At 41.4% G+C, this 22,415-nt stretch overlaps 1 protein-coding gene across 1 annotated transcript; it reads left to right on the plus strand.

The window, feature by feature from the left end:
* The first annotated feature begins 3,615 nt into the window (after window positions 1–3,615).
* Window positions 3,616–17,679, plus strand: LOC124131296 (pulmonary surfactant-associated protein A-like). Its single transcript, XM_046494484.1, has 4 exons — window positions 3,616–3,697; window positions 9,904–10,169; window positions 12,159–12,350; window positions 17,199–17,679. The coding sequence occupies exons 1-4, from the start codon at window positions 3,642–3,644 to the stop codon at window positions 17,441–17,443; spliced, it is 759 nt and encodes a 252-aa protein (XP_046350440.1). The 5' UTR covers window positions 3,616–3,641; the 3' UTR covers window positions 17,444–17,679.
* Window positions 17,680–22,415: the final 4,736 nt, after the last annotated feature.

Here is a 22,415-nt window from a genome sequence, read left to right on the forward strand (position 1 = left end):
TCCTCGAAGCGCACAGTTGGCATGGTGCCCCACTGTAGGACTTGGAGATCGATTCCTCCAGCTCTACTGATTCCACCTCAAATCATGATTGAGCCCCCAAAATAGCGGTAATGTTAGGCTACGGTGGAATCCTGAAGTCTTTTTCCTTGTCTACGCCACACTCGGGCACGACGGTCTGTTAAGTCTGGATAATATCTCGATTTATCAGTGAAATGTACTGGAGCCCAGTCCTGTCCAATTGACGTGATCTTTAGCCCTAACCACAAATGCATGCCTGTGATGTCTGGTCAGTGGGATGCGAATGCATATCATCTGTGACCGGAGACCAGCCTCACGGAGACGATTACGCACAGCTCAGTAGAAACGTAAACAAAACTGTCGTTCTGCAGATCATTTCTGAGTGTAATGGCAGTCACGAAGGGGTTGGTTGGTTGGTCGGTTGGTTGGTTTGTTGTTTAACGCCGCACTCAGCAATATTCCAGCTATATGACGGCGGTCTGTAAATAATCGAGTCTGGACCAGACAATCCAGTGATTGATATCATGAGCATCGATCCACGCAATTGGGATCGATGACATGTATCAACCAAGTGGGGAGAGAGAGATAATTCCAAATACATTCTTTAGATCCTTGAGGTATTATCTCTGTGAATGCATACAATTTCAACGGATTCATCTGGGTACTTGAGATACGACCCTTATTCCAAAAGTATTGGCTATAACACCCGGCTGTCCTAAGGATATAATAAATCACTGGTTTGTCTGTTGCAAGCTATTCACAGGCCGCCGTCATATTGCTGGGATAGTGCGGAGTTGGTCAACAAAAGATAATGAAACATCAAAATGAATTATTAAATTCAGTTTAATAACGCTGACAATGGAATAACTGTTCAATGCTTACCGTGTTATATAAAACAAAAGGCTTACATAAATTTCCTCTATACACACAATACATATTTCCTTTGTCTTGATATCTATGCCCGCTTTATGCGAGGTGTCAGTGCATCGATTCTTAACAAAAGAACATCATCATACTTCCATGTCAGAATGATGAGATCTGATTGGTTCACGTGATTTTGATAAAATTCTATGAATCAGGCCTAGGACCGAAATAAATTTCTTATTCCCTTATACCCCGCCACAAAGAAAACAGGCTGCACGTGGATTTGTAGGCGGGAGAATAAATCCCTTACACCTGGTTCGAAGCAAATACCCGCACGCTTTTCCGGACACAATGAAAGTAATGTGACACAGCACAAGTAAACTTCATCTCAAACGAACAGCTGTTTCTATCAAATTTGAATTCGTTTTAATTCTTTTACAATGGCAGATTCAAACATGGCGGTAGCATCTCCGGCACGTGTATGAACCCAAACGCGGGACACATAAAACCACATGTACCCTTCGTGATACTGCTACAGATTATAGTGTACTGCAATGACACAGTTTTGCGAAGAAATATAAAATAAATAAATAACAACAAAAAACATTTCTAAAATCATAAGATATCTCCATTGTACGATTCCGACTGTATCAGGTGTATCATAGGATAACGCGTTATAGACATATGTACAAATCGTCTACTGAGTTATTTTAATCTCATCATATTAAAAGGCCATATTTTATTAATACATGCTCGCCAAACGTGTTATTAGCTCTGTTGAGCTGGTAATTTCACTTTTTTCAGAACTCTCTTTTTTCCAAGCTGTATCCAACAAACTATTCATTTACCATCAAACAATCTATTCTTTTACTCGATGAACACAAAAAGATGATGTGGGTAGTTTCCACAAGATAAACAATTCATTTGTTTTCACCACTGCCAACAAACTATTCATTTGGGGAATATTTCTGAACATACTATTCATTCAAAAGTATGAAATAGATGCTCCTTTACTGTGTATGTCAAAGACAAAATGTACGCTCACTTGTCCTATCGACAAAAAGTTGGAAACAATGGCTGCCACGACCCTGTACTAATTTGTGTATTAAGTTGAAGCCATCTCATGGGCCTGCCAATATGTTTGTTTGTTTGTTTGTTATTTTACGCCGCACTCAGCAATATTCCAGGTACATGACGGGGGTCTGTAAATATTTGAGTCTGGACCAGACAGTCCAGTGGTTGACATTATGAGCACTGGTCCACGTAATTGGGATTCGATGTCATGCATCAACCAAGTCAGCGAACCTGACCACCCGATCCCGTTAGTCGCCTCTTACGACAAGCATGGGTAGCTGAAGACCTATTCTATCCCGGATCTTCACGGATCTACTCTGTCAAGTTTGGTTGACAGCACACATGTACGGTATTTCTCCATGTATTATACGATGTGTGTACGATTATATGTAATTATTAATCTACAGTTTCCTGATTTTCTAGGTTGACAATGCAACAAAATTAGGGACAAACTGCACTTCCTACTTTTAAGGTTTTCCACATGTATAAAAAATACCGAATACAATAAATAGGATTCAGTATTTATGCTAAAGGATGGAATGTCACATTTTTAATGCGACAACGTATGAATACCATGCATTTACTACTTTTAAAACATATATCTTTTAACAATACTAGAGAGATAATGTAAAAAGGGTGCGAAAGCTGTGTACTAAACGGCCGGGGAAAAGAAAGTATACACTTAAAATTTGGATTTGACCAAACAAATTACTGTCCATCGATGACAGGTTTTTATTTGGTATAAAGCGTTCTTTAGACAGTCAATAAACAGGTTGACATTGTCCTGACCATGAAACCTGTCGACCCGCAGGTGTTTCGTCTTGAAGTCCATGGTAGAGAGGAGTTTTGGGTCGGTTCTTTTCAACTGGCTCTCTGTCTTGACTTTGTTCTCCTGTTTCAGAGTCCAGGGGAAGGAGGGAATGGTTCGGTTCTGTCTTGGCATGGGGGAGGTTTTAGGGAAACCCTTTTTTCACCATTTGTTATCCTGTTACATATGGGTTAACAAGTTGTAATCTTATCCTTAAAGTAGAAGGGAGAATTCCGAGAGTCAGTGATCAGTCAATAAGATGTGTCAGTATGTATTGAGAGGAATATATAGCTGGAATATTGCTGAGTGTGGCGTTAAACAACAAACGAACAAATCAGAGGTCCAATATGTTGATGAAATCACGGACTTCTTTTCATAGACTATAAAGTACTGGAAACACCACTGATTTCTTGTTAGTATTTACCGTTCCTACGCAATTCCTAAACAGATGTCCATTTCCCTACACAGATGCTATCCAACAAACATCTACATAAAGGACAATGTTTCAGTTTGGAGCATAATGTCCCGAACCAAGCGAGCTTAAGCGTTTGCCCCCATACCCCACCAGATAAACAGGTAATCAATATCAAGCCAACTGGCCAATGAAAAGCATGTTACTTCCACATCAAACACGAGCGGGGGGTATTCATGTTACTTGAAATTCATTCATGCGAATGTATCCAAAAAATATATGAAATACGAGTAATCGATCATGAATGTTAATAAGCCTCGTATGTGATTACTGTTGCTATCGTCACACAGTCCCAATGTCACATGACTCCAGAGACGACATGAACAAACCAAGCCTGACATAGTGTCTTGAGTTACAGTAGTAATTCTGGTAGCAGTGATAGAACCTGCCAACCAAACTTGCAAAATGAGGCTCACACTTCATCATTTGATCATCATGGGCTTGGATCTCTGTCACATTAGGTACGTCCTGGAGTTTGTTACATATATGGTTGTTATGTGATACTTAACTATACCTTTTATTATCCCCCGCCCAACAAAGTTGGCGGGGTATATAGAAACGGGCTCCGTCCGCCCGTCCGTCCGTCCGTCCGTCCTTACGACCGTCCGTCACGTTTCCGGAGCATAACTCATAAACCGTTCAATATTTTTTCATCAAACTTTGCAGGTCTGTCAGGTACATGCTGCACTTGGGCCTTTTGCTATTTAGAAATTTTAGAAATGTTTATTTTTTACGTTTCCATGGCAACAAGATGGACTTAGGTTCTGTGAGGGTAGGGTTCGTTTCCGGAGCATAACTCATAAACCGTTCAATATTTTTTCATCAAACCTTGCAGGTTTGTCAGGTACATGCTGAACTGGTGCCGTTTACTATATAGCTATTTTAGAAAGAAAGAAAAAAATTTACGTTTCCATGGCAGCAAGATGGACTTAGGTTCCAAACTCTGCTTTTTTTTACAATTTCCTTGACAAGTTCCGCCTCGGTTAAAAAAGGTTAGGGTTTGTTTAGATTTAATTATGTCATAAATTCTGCAACAGGGGCGGGGGATATAGCCACGTTAGTGGCAAACTCTTGTTTTAAACCTTGGGACTCCTGGTAAGAATATACGTCCACAGCATATTGCATCACTATTTATTACGGTGATGTACAGCACACTGCGGAGGACACCAGAAATAGCCTTCACACATGGAGTCCATGTCGGGAATAGAAACCGGGCTTTCAGCGTGACAAGCAAACGCTTTAGCCACTAGGCTACCCAACCGCCCAAAGACCTATATGAAAATCTTAGATCCCAGTTCGCAAACTAGCTGCCACATTTTACTGAATTGTATGAAGACATTGAGAAACAATGGGGGAAAGTAGGATTTCACCGGGGAATGAAGTATTTACAATTATTTTCCTACCAGTATCTTGATATATCCTATATGTATTTTATGACTATAATTATTCAATTTATATATTTGGTCTATCGTGTGTAATATTCGTGGACAACTGAGCTATGACACCAGCCTCACAGCAGGGGTCTGTGTTGAAATAGCCCCGGCAGCCCATGCTGGAAGTTCAAATTGTTAGTGACTTGGTTGATTACGTGGCACTACATGGATAGATCGTTTCTCATAATATCAATCATGGCTCCAGAATCTGACCATTTACAAGCCGTGGTCATGTAGATGGAATATTGGAGTTCGGTGTTCAAAACCTGTGGTTGCTGTTAGTTATATATAAATGACTTGCGTGTTTTTTCGGCGTGTTGATTTGTCCGTGGAAAGACAATGTCAATGAATTAACCCAAACTCCAAAATCAATCCACTTGACACGAGGTTTCTACGATGCAAGTATGTTTTCACATTGGTCAACTCTTAGAGAAGTAAATGGTGTCTTGAAGAAAGTGAAATCTTGCCGTAAACATTACGCTCTGCATAAAGGATAATCACTTGTCTTTAACGCTGATTTGTGTGGACAGTTTTAACTACTCTTCATTATTAAAGTTATACAATTCTTATGTGTAATATAATTTGCAGTAGAGAGTGTTGTAAGTATGTCTGAAGTAACTGTCAGAATCAGCAAATGATTGAAACTTTGAACCCCAGTCGGAGGCAGTGAACAGAGCTTTTCAAAATGTTTTGTACGAGAATTAATCTGCCCTTGTTGTACATGCTACTGCGGCAGGCTTGTCCTTCGAGAGATTTAGGGGTTGGGCAGTTTCTAGAAGGCTATCAAGAGCTACAAGAAGGTGATTCTAGTCCTGTTCTAATTCTCTTGCAAAGCTCATTTTGGATAACTATTTAGAAATCGATTCGTAAAACAATTGAAGTATTAATTCCACTGGGGACAATGCAACATATATTTCAATTACATGTTCACTAAGATAAATGACAGACAAGGTAATTTGTTTGTTTTTTAAATTAAGATCTAAAAATAATTTCCATGCTCCAGAAACATTGCTGGATAGGAGCCAATGGGCGTCCAATAACGATGGTACCCGTGAAGATTCCGGGGTAGAATAGGTCTTCAGCAACCCATGCTTGTCGTAAATGGCGACAAACGGGATCGGGTGGTCAGGCTCGCTGACTTGGTTGATGCATGTCATCGATCCCAATTGCGTGGATCGATGGTCATGATATTAATCACTGGATCACTCAGCTGGAATATTACTGAGTGCAACCAACCAACCAACCAACCAACCAACCAATAACGATGGCTTACTGCACATTGTCTTGCATTGTTCAAGCTTTCACTTTCACCTGTGTCACACGTAGCAATCAATCAGTTTTTAAAAAAACCCAACGTGGTGTGATAAGTATCTTTGAAAGGACGCGACATCACCAGGTGTTTGACCATAGCTACTCAGACAAAGATATAGACAATTAAATGTTAGTCCTTTTGTTTAGCAGCTCTTTGGTGCATTTTTTTATTCGGATGAGAGACGTTTAAGTGATAGTGGAGTTTATTTGGTTAATATTTAATTAAATATAAAGCATCATTTGCTCATTTTACCATGACTGCATTTTGTGGAAACGATGGTCGTTGATCAACATCAAAACACGGGGTCACACTTCACACATCATAAATTTGATTCCAATACTTTTGTTGTCTGTTGTGTATGCAAATACCAGATAACGTTTAACACCTGTTTTCCCATGAGTACACGATCACTTGTAAGTACTCCATTCTGTCACAAACTAGAGATCGATTGTGGCATGGACTAAACTCGTGGAGGCATATTACTGTCACAAATGTGATCGATCGATCGATCCGGAAGTTAAATTAAGTTGAAACTGATAGAGCGAGGTAAAAGGTCGATGAGTGGACGAATAACATGAACAAGGCGATGTGGGTCATTAACAGCAAGGTAAGAGAGCACTAATACAGGTTAGATGGTTGACGTAAAATGACAGAAATACTGAATATCCTGGCAATGTTTACACCCATTTATTCTCAAATCATATACATTTCACAGCCGCTACACCTTACCTTTTCAGACGTATTTTTATAAGAGTTATGGGTTGGAGGGTCTTGCGTCGGCAGCTGTTACTAGTATACATGGCATAGGAAGAACATTAAACCACTTCGTAACACTTTCAAGACGTTTTTGGTAGACATGTTGAGGCTTTTCCAAATTGGACGCATCAGTGACCAAAATGATGTCCGGTGCATTTCCCTATTTTGAAAAATAATTGCTTGCAATGTGTTTTAGGTGAACAATTGGCTAACCTCTGTACACGTGATTGTGACGGGTGCCAACGATGTAGCAGGAAACTGACACCTTTCGTGAACACCTCGTGTCATCACTATTGGACAGAAAAACAAGTCTTCAGGTCGCACGGCCACACATGCCAGATTTGGTTTGTTTGTTTGTTGTTTAACGCCGCACTCAGCAATATTCCAGCTATATGACGGCGGTCTGTAAATAATCGAGTCTGAACCAGACAATCCAGGGATTAATATCATGAGCATCGATCCCCGCAATTGGGATCGATGACATGCATCAACCAAGTCAGCGAGCCTGACCACCCGATCCCGTTAGTCGCCTTTTACGACAAGCATAGCTATTGGACAGTGACTCATAACACACGCTCATGATATAATCGGAACTGAACAACGGACGCAGCACCATGCTTACTAGAAGGGTATGAATGCGGGAATGTGTGTAATTGAGACCCGAGAAAGGGGATCAAAAAGCTCCGATTTCGCATCTATGTGAATTGATGTTCAAAATCACTCAAGGAGAGGACAAATTCATCGATATCACCCGCAGTGGTTATTTCTTCTCGTGAATATGTCAACTAGTTATACTGATTGCATGTCAAGTGTAATGGTATTTGTGGGGTCGTTTTGTTCCACAATAAAAAAAATTGGGAAACTTTAGAAAACATTATTGTTCACAAACCTCGTTATTTCTAAATCGTATTTCAGAGTACTGGTTATAGATATTTCAACTGTTGTAACATGCCAACCAACCCATGAATTTGGTAGAAAAACAAATCCAAATTCCACCATGTTTGAAGCGCATGTGATTGCAGTGGGAGAGATATATGGTACATTTCTTCCTTGATGCAAATTGCTCATCCATGGCGAGAACGCAGTGGCAATGTGTCAGTGTGTACACTGGTTGGCGAGGTATCATCAGGTAGCGAGTTTCTATGACACAATGAGCACTAACAACAGATACCAATCTGTCCGCTACAATATCCTCGTAGTGTATTGGCAGAGAACATTGAGGCGAGCAACTACCAATTCTTCTCTTGTTTTGTTAAACATGTACAGTTATATTGCGGCGTGTCAGGTTAATATGGGAGGAAAGCCTGAAGTGATGTAGATCTCAGACGTTTACCACTAGCGCATACAGTGGAGACCATATACAATTGTAATTGATTTTTGAAAAATGTCTTTATTGTATAAATGTGATTATCACATACACAGCAAATATTACAATAGAAAAATAATGTATTTTGGTAAAAAGTATGAACCGGAAAACGAATTTCCTGACATTATATCAGCGACAAAACAATAGAGCCACAATGCCTTGCTGCTGACCTTAATTACAAAAACAATCAGTCACAGACTGATCAAATATCAAAATAAAAAAATATACAAAACTATCTCCAACTTGCGTGTCAAATTTCAAAAGCACACATGCAGACGTGGCTGAGTAATAGTCAAAATAGTCAAAATATACATTCTCAATATGTCCGCCATGCTTAAAGCTATACTTTCCCCGACAGCAGGACCAAAACAAGAGTCATTAGGAGATGACAAATCCCCTCGGCCCCTATAAAAGCAACAGGCACCACTTCAGCAACTGGTTAATACTACATGTACCAATTATGGATGACAAACGTTTCATGGTTTTCAAGTTATGCGCTCTAGAAACAAAATACGGACAAACGGATGATGAATATATCCCCCCGCATTTACATGACGGGGGTATAACAAGACCTCTGACCAAATTTTCAAATATCCATAAATATATTGTGAGAGTCTTCATCAGTCCACCTCAGTGTTTGCAACACTCCAACATTTCTGGGTTACTATATATCTCTCAAAACATTATGCAGGAATTCCACTGAATTAAGTTCAAAAGGAGAAAGCTCTTTGTTGGTAGAATCAGCTTAATGTGTGAGGAAAGCCCGAAGTGATGCAGGTCTCAGACGTTTACCACTTCGGTGCCTGGAAACAAACCTAGAAACATAATAGGGGCGAACCGGGATTCGAACCCACAATCACAGCTTTCTGGCGTGCCAAAGGGACACAACTCTGCACAGCGAATCGCGGCGCCTTAGACGACTGGGCCACCTGTGCCCTAAAATGAAAAGTGAAATAGTGGAGTCTAGTGAAAGGACTAGTGGTAGATTGATACATATGATATAGGCAAAGTAACCATGTAGTATGTAATGAATAACCAAAGGTTTAGTGTATAAATATACATTTAACATTCAAAGACAAAATTACCTCTTCAAAGCCCCATCCTACAGTCTCGTTGCAGTTCAATTTCACTTCTTTCATTTCTCCTACTGGTCGGGTATTTCTGATTTGTAGGTCAAATTCCAACTCTCTACCGCAGCAACTGATTCTTGGTCATCATGTATCTCTCACAACACAAGTGTGGTTTTGTAAATAATGACAACAGATGCCAGGCACTGGGTCATTGTCCTCATCCCAACGGACCACTGTCAAAGACTGCCGCGATGCTTCTGTTTGATAGACTCGCGCAATGGTTTCAATAACTTGGCATAATATTCACCATTCAATGTTGTTCCCAGTGGTGTATAATCGATGTATATTAGCGCTGAACTGTCCAAAAAGAAGGGTGCCTCGACGTTCTTAATGGCTCTGGTCGTTTCATTGTTCAAACTCACTTTCCCGGGGCTGAAATTCCTCCACCCAACGTCTAATTGTGGGATAAAATGGGGAAGCTTTCCAAAAACAGAATGCAACCGTTCATCCATATTCTTTGGTGATTGACTCTCTTGTCATAATGTTGTAAACCCCCTTTTTCTAATTCAATGCTAAGAAGTACGATGACTCATCACACACAGGTCAGTACTAATATTCGTCATTCTTAGCATAACAATTTAGAATTTACTTTCATTTTGTGCGAGTTCAATTGGCGTATGGACCTAAACTGTATGTACATCAGAGCTTTGATTCAGATTATGTGTTTCAGATTACAATGTTCCATGGCGTATGTGCAGCAACTCAAGTTCTCCCACTCGGAGCACTACAAGGACAAGCTAAGAACAACCAGGATCGTTAAGATTGGGTCCGCCAGAAGCATGCTTCATTGTGCACAGTTATGTTCAGAGATGGAGACTTGCATTTCCTTCTTCCACAACAAGATCACAAGGCACTGCAGTCTCCATGACGTCATCTTTTTCAGCCCAGATGATGGCACTGATTGTCCAGGGATGAAATATTATGTTTTCGACCATGGTATGTATTTCCCAATATTTTATGTAAAAAACTATTTAGTACTAAACTCATTATTTTTCATGATTTTCAAGGGCAGAATAAGAGTCATCTGTATACCCTGCCAGTATCCGGAGATGAATTGTGGTGATTGGACCTGAATGATGGCAGACAGAATATTTAAAATACTGCTGCATCGGCAACTACTTCTGACTCACTTACTGGATATAACCTTGACTAGTATGCATGATACGCACTCAATTGCAATGGACGATTCTCCTAAAGCATAGCGTCCTGCAGGGCGTACACTGAGCACAGGTTAACACTTAATATGGCAAATGTTTCATTCGGACAAAACAGGGTTTAAGTCACGCATGCAGTCGCCTTAACAATATTCATTGACGTGATCCACAAAGGGCATGTTGCTAAGGGAGGCTTTGGTATCAATATACGTGTGATTTAACATAAAGCCTAACTTGAGCAGTTTTTATTTAATAATAATAATTTAATGTCTCATATGGAACCAAAAAAACATGAAACAAAATGTTTATAAAGGCTTTCCAGAGAGGGGAAGTAGGGTTAACATTTATTCCAGCAATACCACGGCGGGGACACCAGAAACTTCTCTTTGTACCAATATCCGGGGCTTCAGCGCGACGAGCGAAAGTTTTCACCACAACGTTTAGCACGTTCACCCAGGGCATGTTGGGAAACTATATTCTAACCGGAATACCAAAAGGTTTTGTAGGATGTTTGATGTTTAACGCCGCACAATGTTCCAGCTATATGACGGCGGTCTGTCAATAATCGAGTCTGAACCAGATTATCCAGTGATTGATGTTATGAGCATCGATCCACTTAAGCCTGACCAAGCAATGTCGCCTCTTACGTTTTTGTTTGTTTGTTTGTTGTTTAACCCCGCAGTTAGGAATATTCCAGCTATATGACGGCGGTCTGTAAAATAATCGAATCTGGGCCAGACAATCCAGTGATTGACATGAGCATCGATCAAGCAATTGGGATCGATCCCGTTAGTCGCCTATTACGACAAGCATAGTCGCCTTTTACGGCAAGTATGGGTTGCTGAAGACCTATTCTACCCTGGAATCTTCACGGGTCTTACGGCAAGCATGGGATGCTGAAGACATATTTTAACCAGGATCTTCACGGGGAGGTTCTGGTGTCAAATTTGTGTGATTTAACATAAAGCATGACTTGAGCAATTTTAATTATGTCGCACATGGAATCTTAACAAATTAGCATGAAAGATACAATGTTGATAAGGGTGTTCATGAAGGGGGAGTCTGATTTTACACTATTTTAGCAATATTCCAGCAATATTACAGCGGGGGACACCGTCTGCACACTTTGTACCCATTTGTTGAATCCAAGTCATCAGCGCAACGAGCAAAGGTTTTCACCACTACATTTAGTATGTTCACCACGAGCTTCTCGGTAAGGGAAATACATTTGTGGCAATCGAACATTTACTGAGCGGTAGTACCATCATTTTACTCGCTCTGGATAACAGTCTATGGTCCATCAGAAAGTATCCAAGTTGGCGATTGTGACGGAGGGATGGTGTGGACATATCAGATGAAGTGCGAGGAATGATTGAAACGTACCTAAACCTTATATGACATCAATCACATCATGCCAGAGACGTATATCCACAAAACCCTGATTTGCAGACACTGCATGTTCCTATAGCTTGTCAATTTTTAAAATGAAACAATTTGCTCAGTCGAGTAAGTTTATTGTGGACATGATGTTGGTCGGTTGGTTTGTTGTTTTAAGCCGCACTCAGCAATATAATAGCTATATAACGGCTGTCTGTATTAATCGAGTCTTGATTCCTTTAGTCGCCTTTTACGACTAGCATGGGTTGCTGAAGACCTATTCTACCCCGGATCTTCACGGGTCCTTTGACACGATGTAACGTCCACAGCACTATTATGCAATTCCTTCTGTGCGAGTCAACCCTTGTATAACATTGGCTCATTTCTGTTTCAGGAGGCTGCTCCGTCACAATGGGGTTCATCTACAGTCGGATCAGTAAGGTCTGCTTCAGCATCAGGACTACAGATGGTCACATGACGTGGCCTGAGTCTAAATTGTTTTGCAAAATCAGGAAGTTTCGGCTAGCAACTGTAGACAGCAAGGAGAAGTATGAGTATACTGTTGCTACAATCAGAGAGAACTCTCGTAAGTCCTACATTGGCTGGATAGTGAGTGAGTGAGTGAGTTGGGTTAACGCTGCTTTTAACAGTATTCCAGTCATATCGCGGCGTGTCAGCTTAATGTGGGAAGAAAGCCCATAATTGGGGCGAAGCGGGATTCGAACCCGCAATCATAGGTTTCTGGCGTGCTCAAGGAACGCAACTCTGCACAGCGAATCAGGGCGCCTTAGACGACTGGGCCACCCGTTACCCCGGCTGGATAGTGTGACAAATACTGTTGGTCTGTAATACTATGGTGTGCTGTTTGGTCACTGCTTAAAGACATTATATTTCTCTCAATGGAGAAGTCGAACAATTGTTCGGTGTTTGACAAACACGATTTAAGGACACACAACATGTTACACTAAAACATATACATTTTCTTAACCAAATGTTTTATCAGAAACTTGGTAGCTCAAGTGACAAAGACTTGAGTGCAGATGGATGACGGATAGGGTGAGTAACCCAACTGTTGGTTTGAGAATCATCCCAGTGGTGATTGGGGGGTAGAAAAGGCCACGAGCATCCCATGCTTGTCGTGGAAGACGACTATAATGGATTTGAGTGGTCAGAGCCGATTACTTACGAACTATAAAAGATCTAGGATGCATTGAGCAGTGCTTTGACATTTTAGACGTCCTGGCAGTTGTTCTGAATACTAAAATCTATGTGCTCGAAGTACGTTTGTTGAATACTTTGTATTTTGGAGGTGTTAATCGATGTTACTTTATTGTTTTTACCTATAATTTCATTTGCAGATCTGTGGTTTGTCTTGAGAATAGTTTAAATATCTTAGCAGTATGTGTGTTCAAGTGTAAACGTAATTGTGAGGTACCAGAAAACAAAGTGAGTCCGTCAAACAAAGAGAATCAGTCAAAAACAGTTGCTTACATGGATGTCACGTGCTGATCAGGGGTAGAATAGGTCCTCAGTAACCCATGCTTGCCGCAACAAAAGCACCTATGCGTTTAGTAAGAAGACGACTAAGGGGATTGGGTGGTCAAGCTCGCTGACTTGTTTCATGCATGTCATCGTATCCCAATTGCGTAGATCGATGCTCATGATGTCAATCACTAGATCGTCCTGTCCAGACTCCCTTATTTACTAACCACCGTGATATAGCTGGATTATTGCTGAATGCGGCGTTAAACAACAAACAAACACATTTTTTTGGGTGGAATAATGGCAAATGGAAAGAATTGTGTCTGAAGATACGCATGCGTCCGTCCACCTTAGGCATTGATGCAGAGCTGACACCTTCGACTCATTGATGCTTGGGGAATGGTATTCCATCTCTGAGGAAGGATAAGCCAGAGTTCCTGCAACGTTGTTGGGGGATTTTGAAGCCGTCGTAAAGGTCGTTCCATTTCATTCCAGACCTGTTTGCTTCGTGACAGATTTGGGGGATATTGCAGGCCATGATAACTCACTAACATGACTGGTGCTGTCAGAGATACTGATGTACAACTCTAGCAATATCTCTTTAGTGTTAAAGGGGAAGTGTACACGCAAAAATCACTTTCTTTCTTTTTCTAAACAAAACGCAATTTTAGAATTAGTTAGTATCTGTGTTTGAAAATATACACTCATTTTTTTCACAGTGAAAGTAGGAAGCTCACAATAGTGTGAAAATGATATGCCGTTATGAGGCCTTCGTTTTTCGAGCTAAACAGGCCTGAGTTATCCCCCTTAGATTATGACGTAATTGGTGCCAATTCAACTGGGTCCCTGTCTATTCTCAACGCAAAAGATATCCAGTACCAGTTTGCGGTAAAACAACATGGCCTACGACACACTCCGGCGCAGTGGTGACTCAGCATAACACTATGCTGGCTGGCATCTGAGACGCTAGAATCACACACCTAGACCTACACCACGTGAAGCGGCTCTAACAAAGCATGATGACGTCATAATGTTTATCAATTGGCACCAATGACGTCATATTGCAAGGGGCATAAGCCATGGTGTTTTTGTTGTGGAAATAGAACACTTGGTAAATGTGAAAAATATAAATCGTATTAATGCGAAAAATATGTTAATTAATTGTGATATTTTTATATTTTTGTCTATGACACTTCTAGGTTAACACTTTTAATGTGGAAAAAGTACAAGAAAAATAGGTTAATTTCCGTGTGAACTTGCCCTTTAATTCAGAGATGTAAAACATCGACTTACAAATCTCATCCCAGTATCTCATATCATTCAAATCAGTCACAATGATGTTGTGTCCTTCCTGTAAACGTTCTTCCACGTCAGATCATAACGTCACAACCTCCAAAAGTAATCACGTTCAAGAACACATTGGGTGATGTAACGTTCATCTGAAGAAAAAAGGATGGCTCAACGGTGACGAGGACTCATTCCTGTTGACTGACGTATTGTCTGCACCATCGGATACTTTGACGTTGATGTCTTTAGCAATAGGCTTGGCGCTCAGCATGAATCCCAAAGATGCTAGGACATTGTCAAACTGTCCTGCCAGATACGCCTCTCTTGACAGCTATAGTACGGACTGTGAGATTTGCTGTCTGGAACATATGTCAAAGATGCAAAGGTTCAAATTTAATCCATGTGTTTGCAAGGGCCACGTGAATAGTCTGGTCCAGACTCGGTTATGTAGAGACCGCCGCTATATAGCTGGAATATTGTGGAGTGCGGCGTTAAACAACAAACAACGAAACAAACACTTTCCTCTTTCTTGTTCTCTTTTCTGTTCCTCTGAACTGTACATGGTTCATTGGAACCTCACACATGTCTTATGTGTAGCTATACAAGGATAACACATACATGATCTAATGTTCAAAGTACAAGAATATAAGCATAAATCATTTTCAAAACAACATACAGTACGAGACTGGACAACCACACCCAACATCAAAACCATCCAACCAATGTTAAAACTTCTCAGTGACTGCCCTGAATTTTAGGGGACAGTCACTTAAAAACCCATTCAGTCACACAGCTCATACAACAAAAGACGTGCACACCCGTCCCGAGCAATCATACATAACACATTTAAATCTCCCAGTTTAATACATACCGTCCAACCACACTCTAATACATAGTCAAACCCACCTATAAGAAATATATACAATGTGAAGAGAGTTAAATACGCAGTTAATTGATTTAACATATTTGAGGCGGCGTTATTGAAGTGATGGGTCGTTAGACTGTCAAGAGGAGATGCCTCAGGCCTTAGTGATGATAGTATATATATTCTTTTTTTACTATTTCACAATGGAGCAATGATCAAGTTTCTAGCAGATGCTCTGTAGCATCGGAAGTCTATCTAGGTACAAACTCACCTATCCCTGTCACTTCATGAAATAAAACGTCTCTTGTTAATATGTTCATATTAAACTGGGATATTAACTGCAACACTATTTGAGGTGACCAAACTTGTTGATAATAAGTGAGTGAGTTGGGTTTAACGCTGCTTTTAACAGTATTCCAGTTATATCACGACGTGTCAGCTTGATCTGGGAGGAAAGCCCGAAGTGACTCACGAGCACGGGTATGGTGCTGACAAACCTAGAAACATAATAGGGGCGAACCGGGTTTCGAACCCACAATCCTAGGTTTCTGGAGTGCCCAAGGGACGCAACTCTGCACAGCGAATCGCGGCGCCTTAGACGACTGGATCACCTGTGCCCCCGTTGATAATAAGGTTTGGACTATCTAGTCCCATAAACCTGGGGAGGATACACTGCATTTTCATAGTACTCTGATTTTTTGGACAGTTATGTACACAAGGGACCATTTTTATTTTAAACTTTCATTTTAAAATAATCACCATGTGTACACGCACTTACATAAAGCCAATAAACTGACAACAACCGCGTGACGATACCAGTTTCGAGAATTCAATGAAAATATTGCTGATTGTATGGATATGTTAGTCACGCCACATTTGGAAAATACAACGCTATATGATTTGTTGGTTAACATTAAAATTAATACTAAGCAAACTCAAAGTAATTGTTTGAATAATTCGATGAATGTGCATGCTGTTTCTATTATCGTGACTTTGGTTTTATATATTATACAGTACTGCTGTCGCCATGTAGGTGGTTGGAAAATCAAAAAATACATTTAAAACAGAGAGGGATAGTCTATAATTCTTCGTCATGAAAAAGAAACACACAGGGACCATATTTGACATGTGTGTTTCCCATGTATAACTACCGAGAGTTTTGTAGTGAAATCGAGTGGTGCCTATTTTCTAACTGAATTCAAGGCATCATAATTTAAAATAAGTAGTTGTGCCGACGAAATGCCAGGGCCCGGGTTGTTTATCAGAACAGAAAGGTGTGAGTGTTAACATTTAACGTCGCCATTTAGCGATGGAACAAACTACATATACTGAATCATTGTCAGTAAAACATCAAAGTTAATAGAACTAATTCAATATACAACAGACTAGATAGACACAGAAAATAGATGTCAGCTATAATGCACATGATAAAAGCATGTAATGTTAACACACTAACCCCCCTGTGTGATACAGTTTAACAGAATAGAGATACATGTGTATGATTTCGTTCTTTAGCGAAGAGGTATGTTTCTTTAATGCGTGGCCGTTTGACAGTTATGCCCAAGCGCTCCAAACATAGCACAAAGGATGGAAGTATGGACTTCTTGTCTTCAATCCCAACGTTAAGGAATTAATCCAAAGAGAAGCACACTCGTCCATTTACTACAAATAGTATTGAAACTAAACGAATTTTATTTCCGTACATTTACTATGATTGCACAATGTAATTTATCATCTAACTACCTGAATCATGTTCATTTTCGTTCTTTAACGAGTAGGTAACCGTGTTGACTTTTTCAGGTTTCTTGACAACTTCCAACTACTATATTGGTCTCAGTGACAGAGCAAAGGAAGGGAAGTTTGTTTGGATTGATGGAACCCCTGCACACTGGACCAAGTGGAGCCCAGGCAGGCCAAAGACAGATGTAAACAGAAACTGTGTCATGTTGGGAGGGAATGCCGAATATAATGGAGAGCTCAAATTTGTGGAAAAAGATTGTGGACAAAATCGGTTCCTTTGGATTTGTGAAAAGGTTCTGACATAGGCCGGAAGAGACAACACTGTGACCCGAGGTAAAACCCGTTAGGATATGTGGAAAGGTTCTGCCCTTACACAGTAAGAGATGCATGGACGACAGAGCCCCGTGGCGACCTCAGGCTTAACATGGACGTGTCTGTCCTTATGTGCCTAAACATACAGCAAACAGGATGGAAGTATGGTTTTACATATTTAAATGCCAAGGCTAACGACAAGAATTAATTTTAAAAATAAACTCTGCGATTGACGTCAAATAGCATTGAAATTAAACTGAGTGAGTGAGTGAGTGAGTGAGTATGATTTTACGCCGCTTTTTGCAATATTCCAGCAATATCACGGCGGGGGACACCAGAAATGGGCTTTACACATTGTACCCATGTCGGTAATCGAACCCGGGTCTTCGGCGTGACGAGCGAACGCTTTAACCCCCAGGCTACCCGACCGTCCTGAAATTATACTGACCCGGAAAGAAACGTCACCACGGATAGATATATGAGAAACCTTATTTGTCCAAACACTATAAACATACTTTGAGACATATTAAAAAGAAGCAACTTGGCAACACCGTTCATCAAGGTTGAAATTAAAGGGTCAAATATTCTTAAAGTGAAACAGAACACTAGTCTCTGAGAAAATGGCACCACAAGTCAATATCTCGTGTGTCAACCATGTGCAGTGATGACTGCCGTGCAACGTCGATACATGGAATGGATGAGTCGGTTGATGAAGGCCATAGGCACTTGAGCCCACACGCTGAGGAACGCCTGACGTAGTACAGCTGCAGTTGTCAGCCTTGGTTGGACGTCATACAGCCGTCTTTGAATCTCGTCCCACAGGTGCTCAATGGGATATAAATCGGGACTGAGGGCAGGCCACTGCATGGTTCTGATGCCATTCTTCTGGAGGAAGTCTCTTGTTGCTCTTGCAGTGTGGCCACGGGCGTTATCATGCTGAAACTCGTGGTTGCGGCGACATACCAAATGAGGTATGGCGTGTGGCCTCACGACTTGATCAATGTACCGAGCTGCTGTGACACCATTGCCTCTCCCTGGACCGATGTTCTGGAAGACCCCAGGGCCGACCCTCTATGCAAGACCAATACCACCCCACACCATGATGCTCGGACCACCCCACGAGTCTCCCTCAACAACACAAGCATCCGAATAACATTCTCCACGGCGTCGCCAGACTATCTGCCATCTGCTGTTGAGATACAGTAACGGCTCTCGTCTGAGATGAGGACTCTTCTCCACTGGTGGTGGCGCCAATGCTGGTGCTGTGTTGCCCACTGAAGACGGTCCTGGCGATGACGTGGTGTCAGAATGGGTCCTTGGTGTGGCCTGTGACAGTGAAGGTGTCTGCTCGTCAATCGTTGACGCACGGTGTCTGCACTAATGTGTCGCTGGTGTGTCACCATGGTCTGTCGAGCAGTTTCCACATCAGTAACAAAGCGATTTTGAAGTTGCTGTCGCACAATCTGACGATCCTGACGTCGGGTGGTGACCCTTGGTCTTCCACTACGTGGTCGGTCATCTGTAGTGTTGGTGGTCTGGTACCGTTGCTGGAGCCTGTATATGGTTCTTACGTGGACTTGAAATGCATTGGCTACTTGCCGGGCGGTTTGTCCAGCTTGCAATCGTCCAAGAGCTTGGTGTCGTTGATTTCTTGTCAATCTTGGCATGTGGTCGCAATTCAATGACGAATGAATAACGATCTGGGTGGATTTTTATAGGGCAAGAAATGGGGGAACGCATGTGCATTTAAATTTGCACAGGACTCACGTGCATCGGGTTACCATGGCCGTTGCCGTGATGCATTTGGGCGATCGGTTTTATTGTTATCTGCTTTGCTTTTTTATCATCAAATTTCATTTTTCCGGACAAGGTAATGTTAAATTATAGAAATTTTGACAAAAATTATCCAAATGTTTAAACGACAACTTTTCATGCAATGTTACTTGTTACTTACTGAGATACTATGCCGCAGTTTAACCTGAATACCCCACTCAGACAGTGTACTGTCGAGACGACCAGTCCTTGTGTTAGCCCCTTAATGCCAAGCGCCAGACAGGGTAACAACAAGTACCATCTTTTCACGTCTTTTGGTATGACGCGGCCGGGGATCGAACCCCGGATCTTTCGCTCTCCGGGCGGACGCTCTACCACAGAGGCGGTCGGACAGACTAGAAGGAGGGTAAGGGTGACGAGAATGCATTAATGAAGTAGCCGAACTGAAATGTATAAAGTACATCGGAACAAACAGAAACTAAGTAATCGGCAGCCTAGACAACGGGGATACTTTAGATCAACGAAGAACCAGGACCTGACTTTACCAATGTGGTGTTAGGCAGTTAGGTAAATAATCGAGTCTGGACCAGATAATGCAGTGATTGATATCATGACGCCGCACTCAGCAATATTCCAGGTATATGACGGTGGTCTGTAAATAATCGAGTCTGGACCAGACAATCCAGTGATTGACATCATGAGCATCGATCCACGCAATTGGGATACGATGACCTGCATCAACCAAGGCAGCGAGCTTGACCACCAGCTTGACTCTTACGACAAGCATAGTCGCCTTTTACGGCAAGCATTGGTTGCTGAAGACCTATTCTCCCCCGGATCTTCACGGTTCCCCAATTATCCGTGCTCGACACGTTACTCACGTAACCGACTTGGTGTACGAAATTATGTTGTGTTTCGCAGCTTTTGGCTGTTCGTGAAGACAAACGAACCATGCAAATTGTTCAGTTTCTGCCTGAAACACTTCTTGCTTATTGGCCGAATTTTCATGCACCTTGTTTCAATCGACCTTTTATGATGTTGATAACGAAAATAGGATACTTGCTTTGTTATTATGTATCCCCATTGTGCGACTGTCACGACTGTCATTTTAAAAGTGTCTGTCAGTCCGGACAAGAATTACTAAGGAACACAGTCAAGTGGACTACAAGTTTCATTTAAAACTATCTCAAAAACAACTTAAGAAAGTTAGTTTAAGATACTCTGATAGCCGTTAAATCAGGAGAGGGAATACAGTCCATTCATGCTTTAGATGATAGAGATGATTATTCCGTTCTGATTGTAAATTTAGAATATGTAGCTTACTAAAGAAATCAAGGCCAGGTACACATCTTATATTTAGTGAAATCACAATTTATGCCTACGTGCCTGATCGCAGACTGTGTATGGCGACCATTGTGCTTAAAAAGAACCACTGACTTGTGAAAGGAGAGAACCAATTCTTCATTAGTTACACTAAACCACACAGATATGTCCCTGACACGGTGGGGAGACGGCTCAAGCATTTGTGTAAAGATGTTGGTTGGATTGTTGTTTTACGCCGCACTCAGCAATATTCCAGCTATATGACAGTGGTCTGTAAATAATCGAGTCTGGACCAGACAATCCAGTGGTTGAAATCATGAGCATCGATCCACGCAATTGGGATCGATGACATGCATCAACCAAGTCAGCGAGCCTGACCACCCGATCCCGTTAGTCGCCTCTTACGACAAGCATAGTCCCCTTTTATGGCAAGCATGGGTTGCTGAAGACCTATTCTACCCCGGAATGAACTCTGAGTGGCTTACATTATGCTGTCAGAGGCGAGAGAAGTACTTGACTGTCAGTCGTCAGATGAACTGTTAGCTGATGTCTATGTCAGTTCGGTAAACACTGGGCTCTGCCATAATTGAGAATATTTGGGAAATGCACCATAGTTGACCCTTCTGTCGAAAACGAACTCTCGTAAGCTGATATGTAAAATCTGAGTCATAAGAATGTATCCTCGCGTACTGTGTTTTCGAGGCCATTAGAAGTATTGCTGATTACGGGTCCTATAACAATCCCAATACACTAAAATTGAGTCTTTACTTACATGTATTGCTGTTTACACTTCAGTGGGCAATTGACCATATCTAGTCAAATCAACAGTGATAATTTCCTGCCAAGAGTCAATCAGCCGACATTTTGTTACCGTCACCTGATTTCGAGACATTCCATTACACACCACATGATCAGTCACGTGACATTACAGACAGGCCGTTTACAAACAGCGACCGATACATAAATGGTGAATACGATTGTTTTCTCCAAAATTATCATCAGTTCAAGTTGTATTACAGTGGTATCATAGGCTAGCACTGAACACAACCACCAGTAGCTAGAGTGATGACGTACATCCTGCTGGGGTGTCATACAGGAAGCAGAGGTACTTCAATTCCCCATGATCCCGAGCGAGGTGGCCTAGCTTTTGTTACTGGGTGCCTATGGCCCGTGTTTTAAACTGTATTAATGATATTGTTATGTATGTTTGATTAAATGTGTTTTTAAATATAAATTAGCATTGACGTCTCACTTGGCAAAATATCAACTTGGTCTCGTCGCCATATGGCTGAAATAATGACCAACGATTACAGTGGGCATGAGTGAAAAAGTAACTTTTGAGGTATGTTTTTATTTCTTGAATATCTCACCTCGTGTAGCCTCATTCGTAACAGAACTTCAGCGGCAAGTGGCGAACACTTTCATGTCTTCAGTGGACTTTGAAGCGTCTTCCTTGAGCAAGTGGTTGCTTGGGGGCTCGGAAAGAGGTGAGGCTCGAAAACATGAGTTCGTGTATAGTTTGTTATGTATATAAGTGCCTTCCGGTAAAAATCTGCAAATGTTCGCGTCACCGTCGGCACGTTGTCGAATGTTCGTGTTCACATTTCCACATTTAAGTGTTTTGTTGGTCACGTTTTAGAGTTTGCGGGTTAGAATATGTCTTCAGCAACCTATGCTTGCCGTGAGAGACGAATATCGGGATCGGGGGTCAGGTTCCTTGACTTGATTGATGCATGTCATCGTATCCCAATTGCGTAGATCGATGCTCATTATGTCAATGAGATTGTGTGGTCCAGACTCGATTATTTACAGACCGCCTTCATATAGCTGAAATATTGCTGAGTGCGGCGTTAAACACCAAAAAAACAA

This window comes from Haliotis rufescens, unplaced genomic scaffold (assembly GCF_023055435.1).
Source record: "Haliotis rufescens isolate VD_foot unplaced genomic scaffold, xgHalRufe1.0.p SCAF_14, whole genome shotgun sequence".
Classification (NCBI taxonomy): domain Eukaryota; kingdom Metazoa; phylum Mollusca; class Gastropoda; order Lepetellida; family Haliotidae; genus Haliotis; species Haliotis rufescens.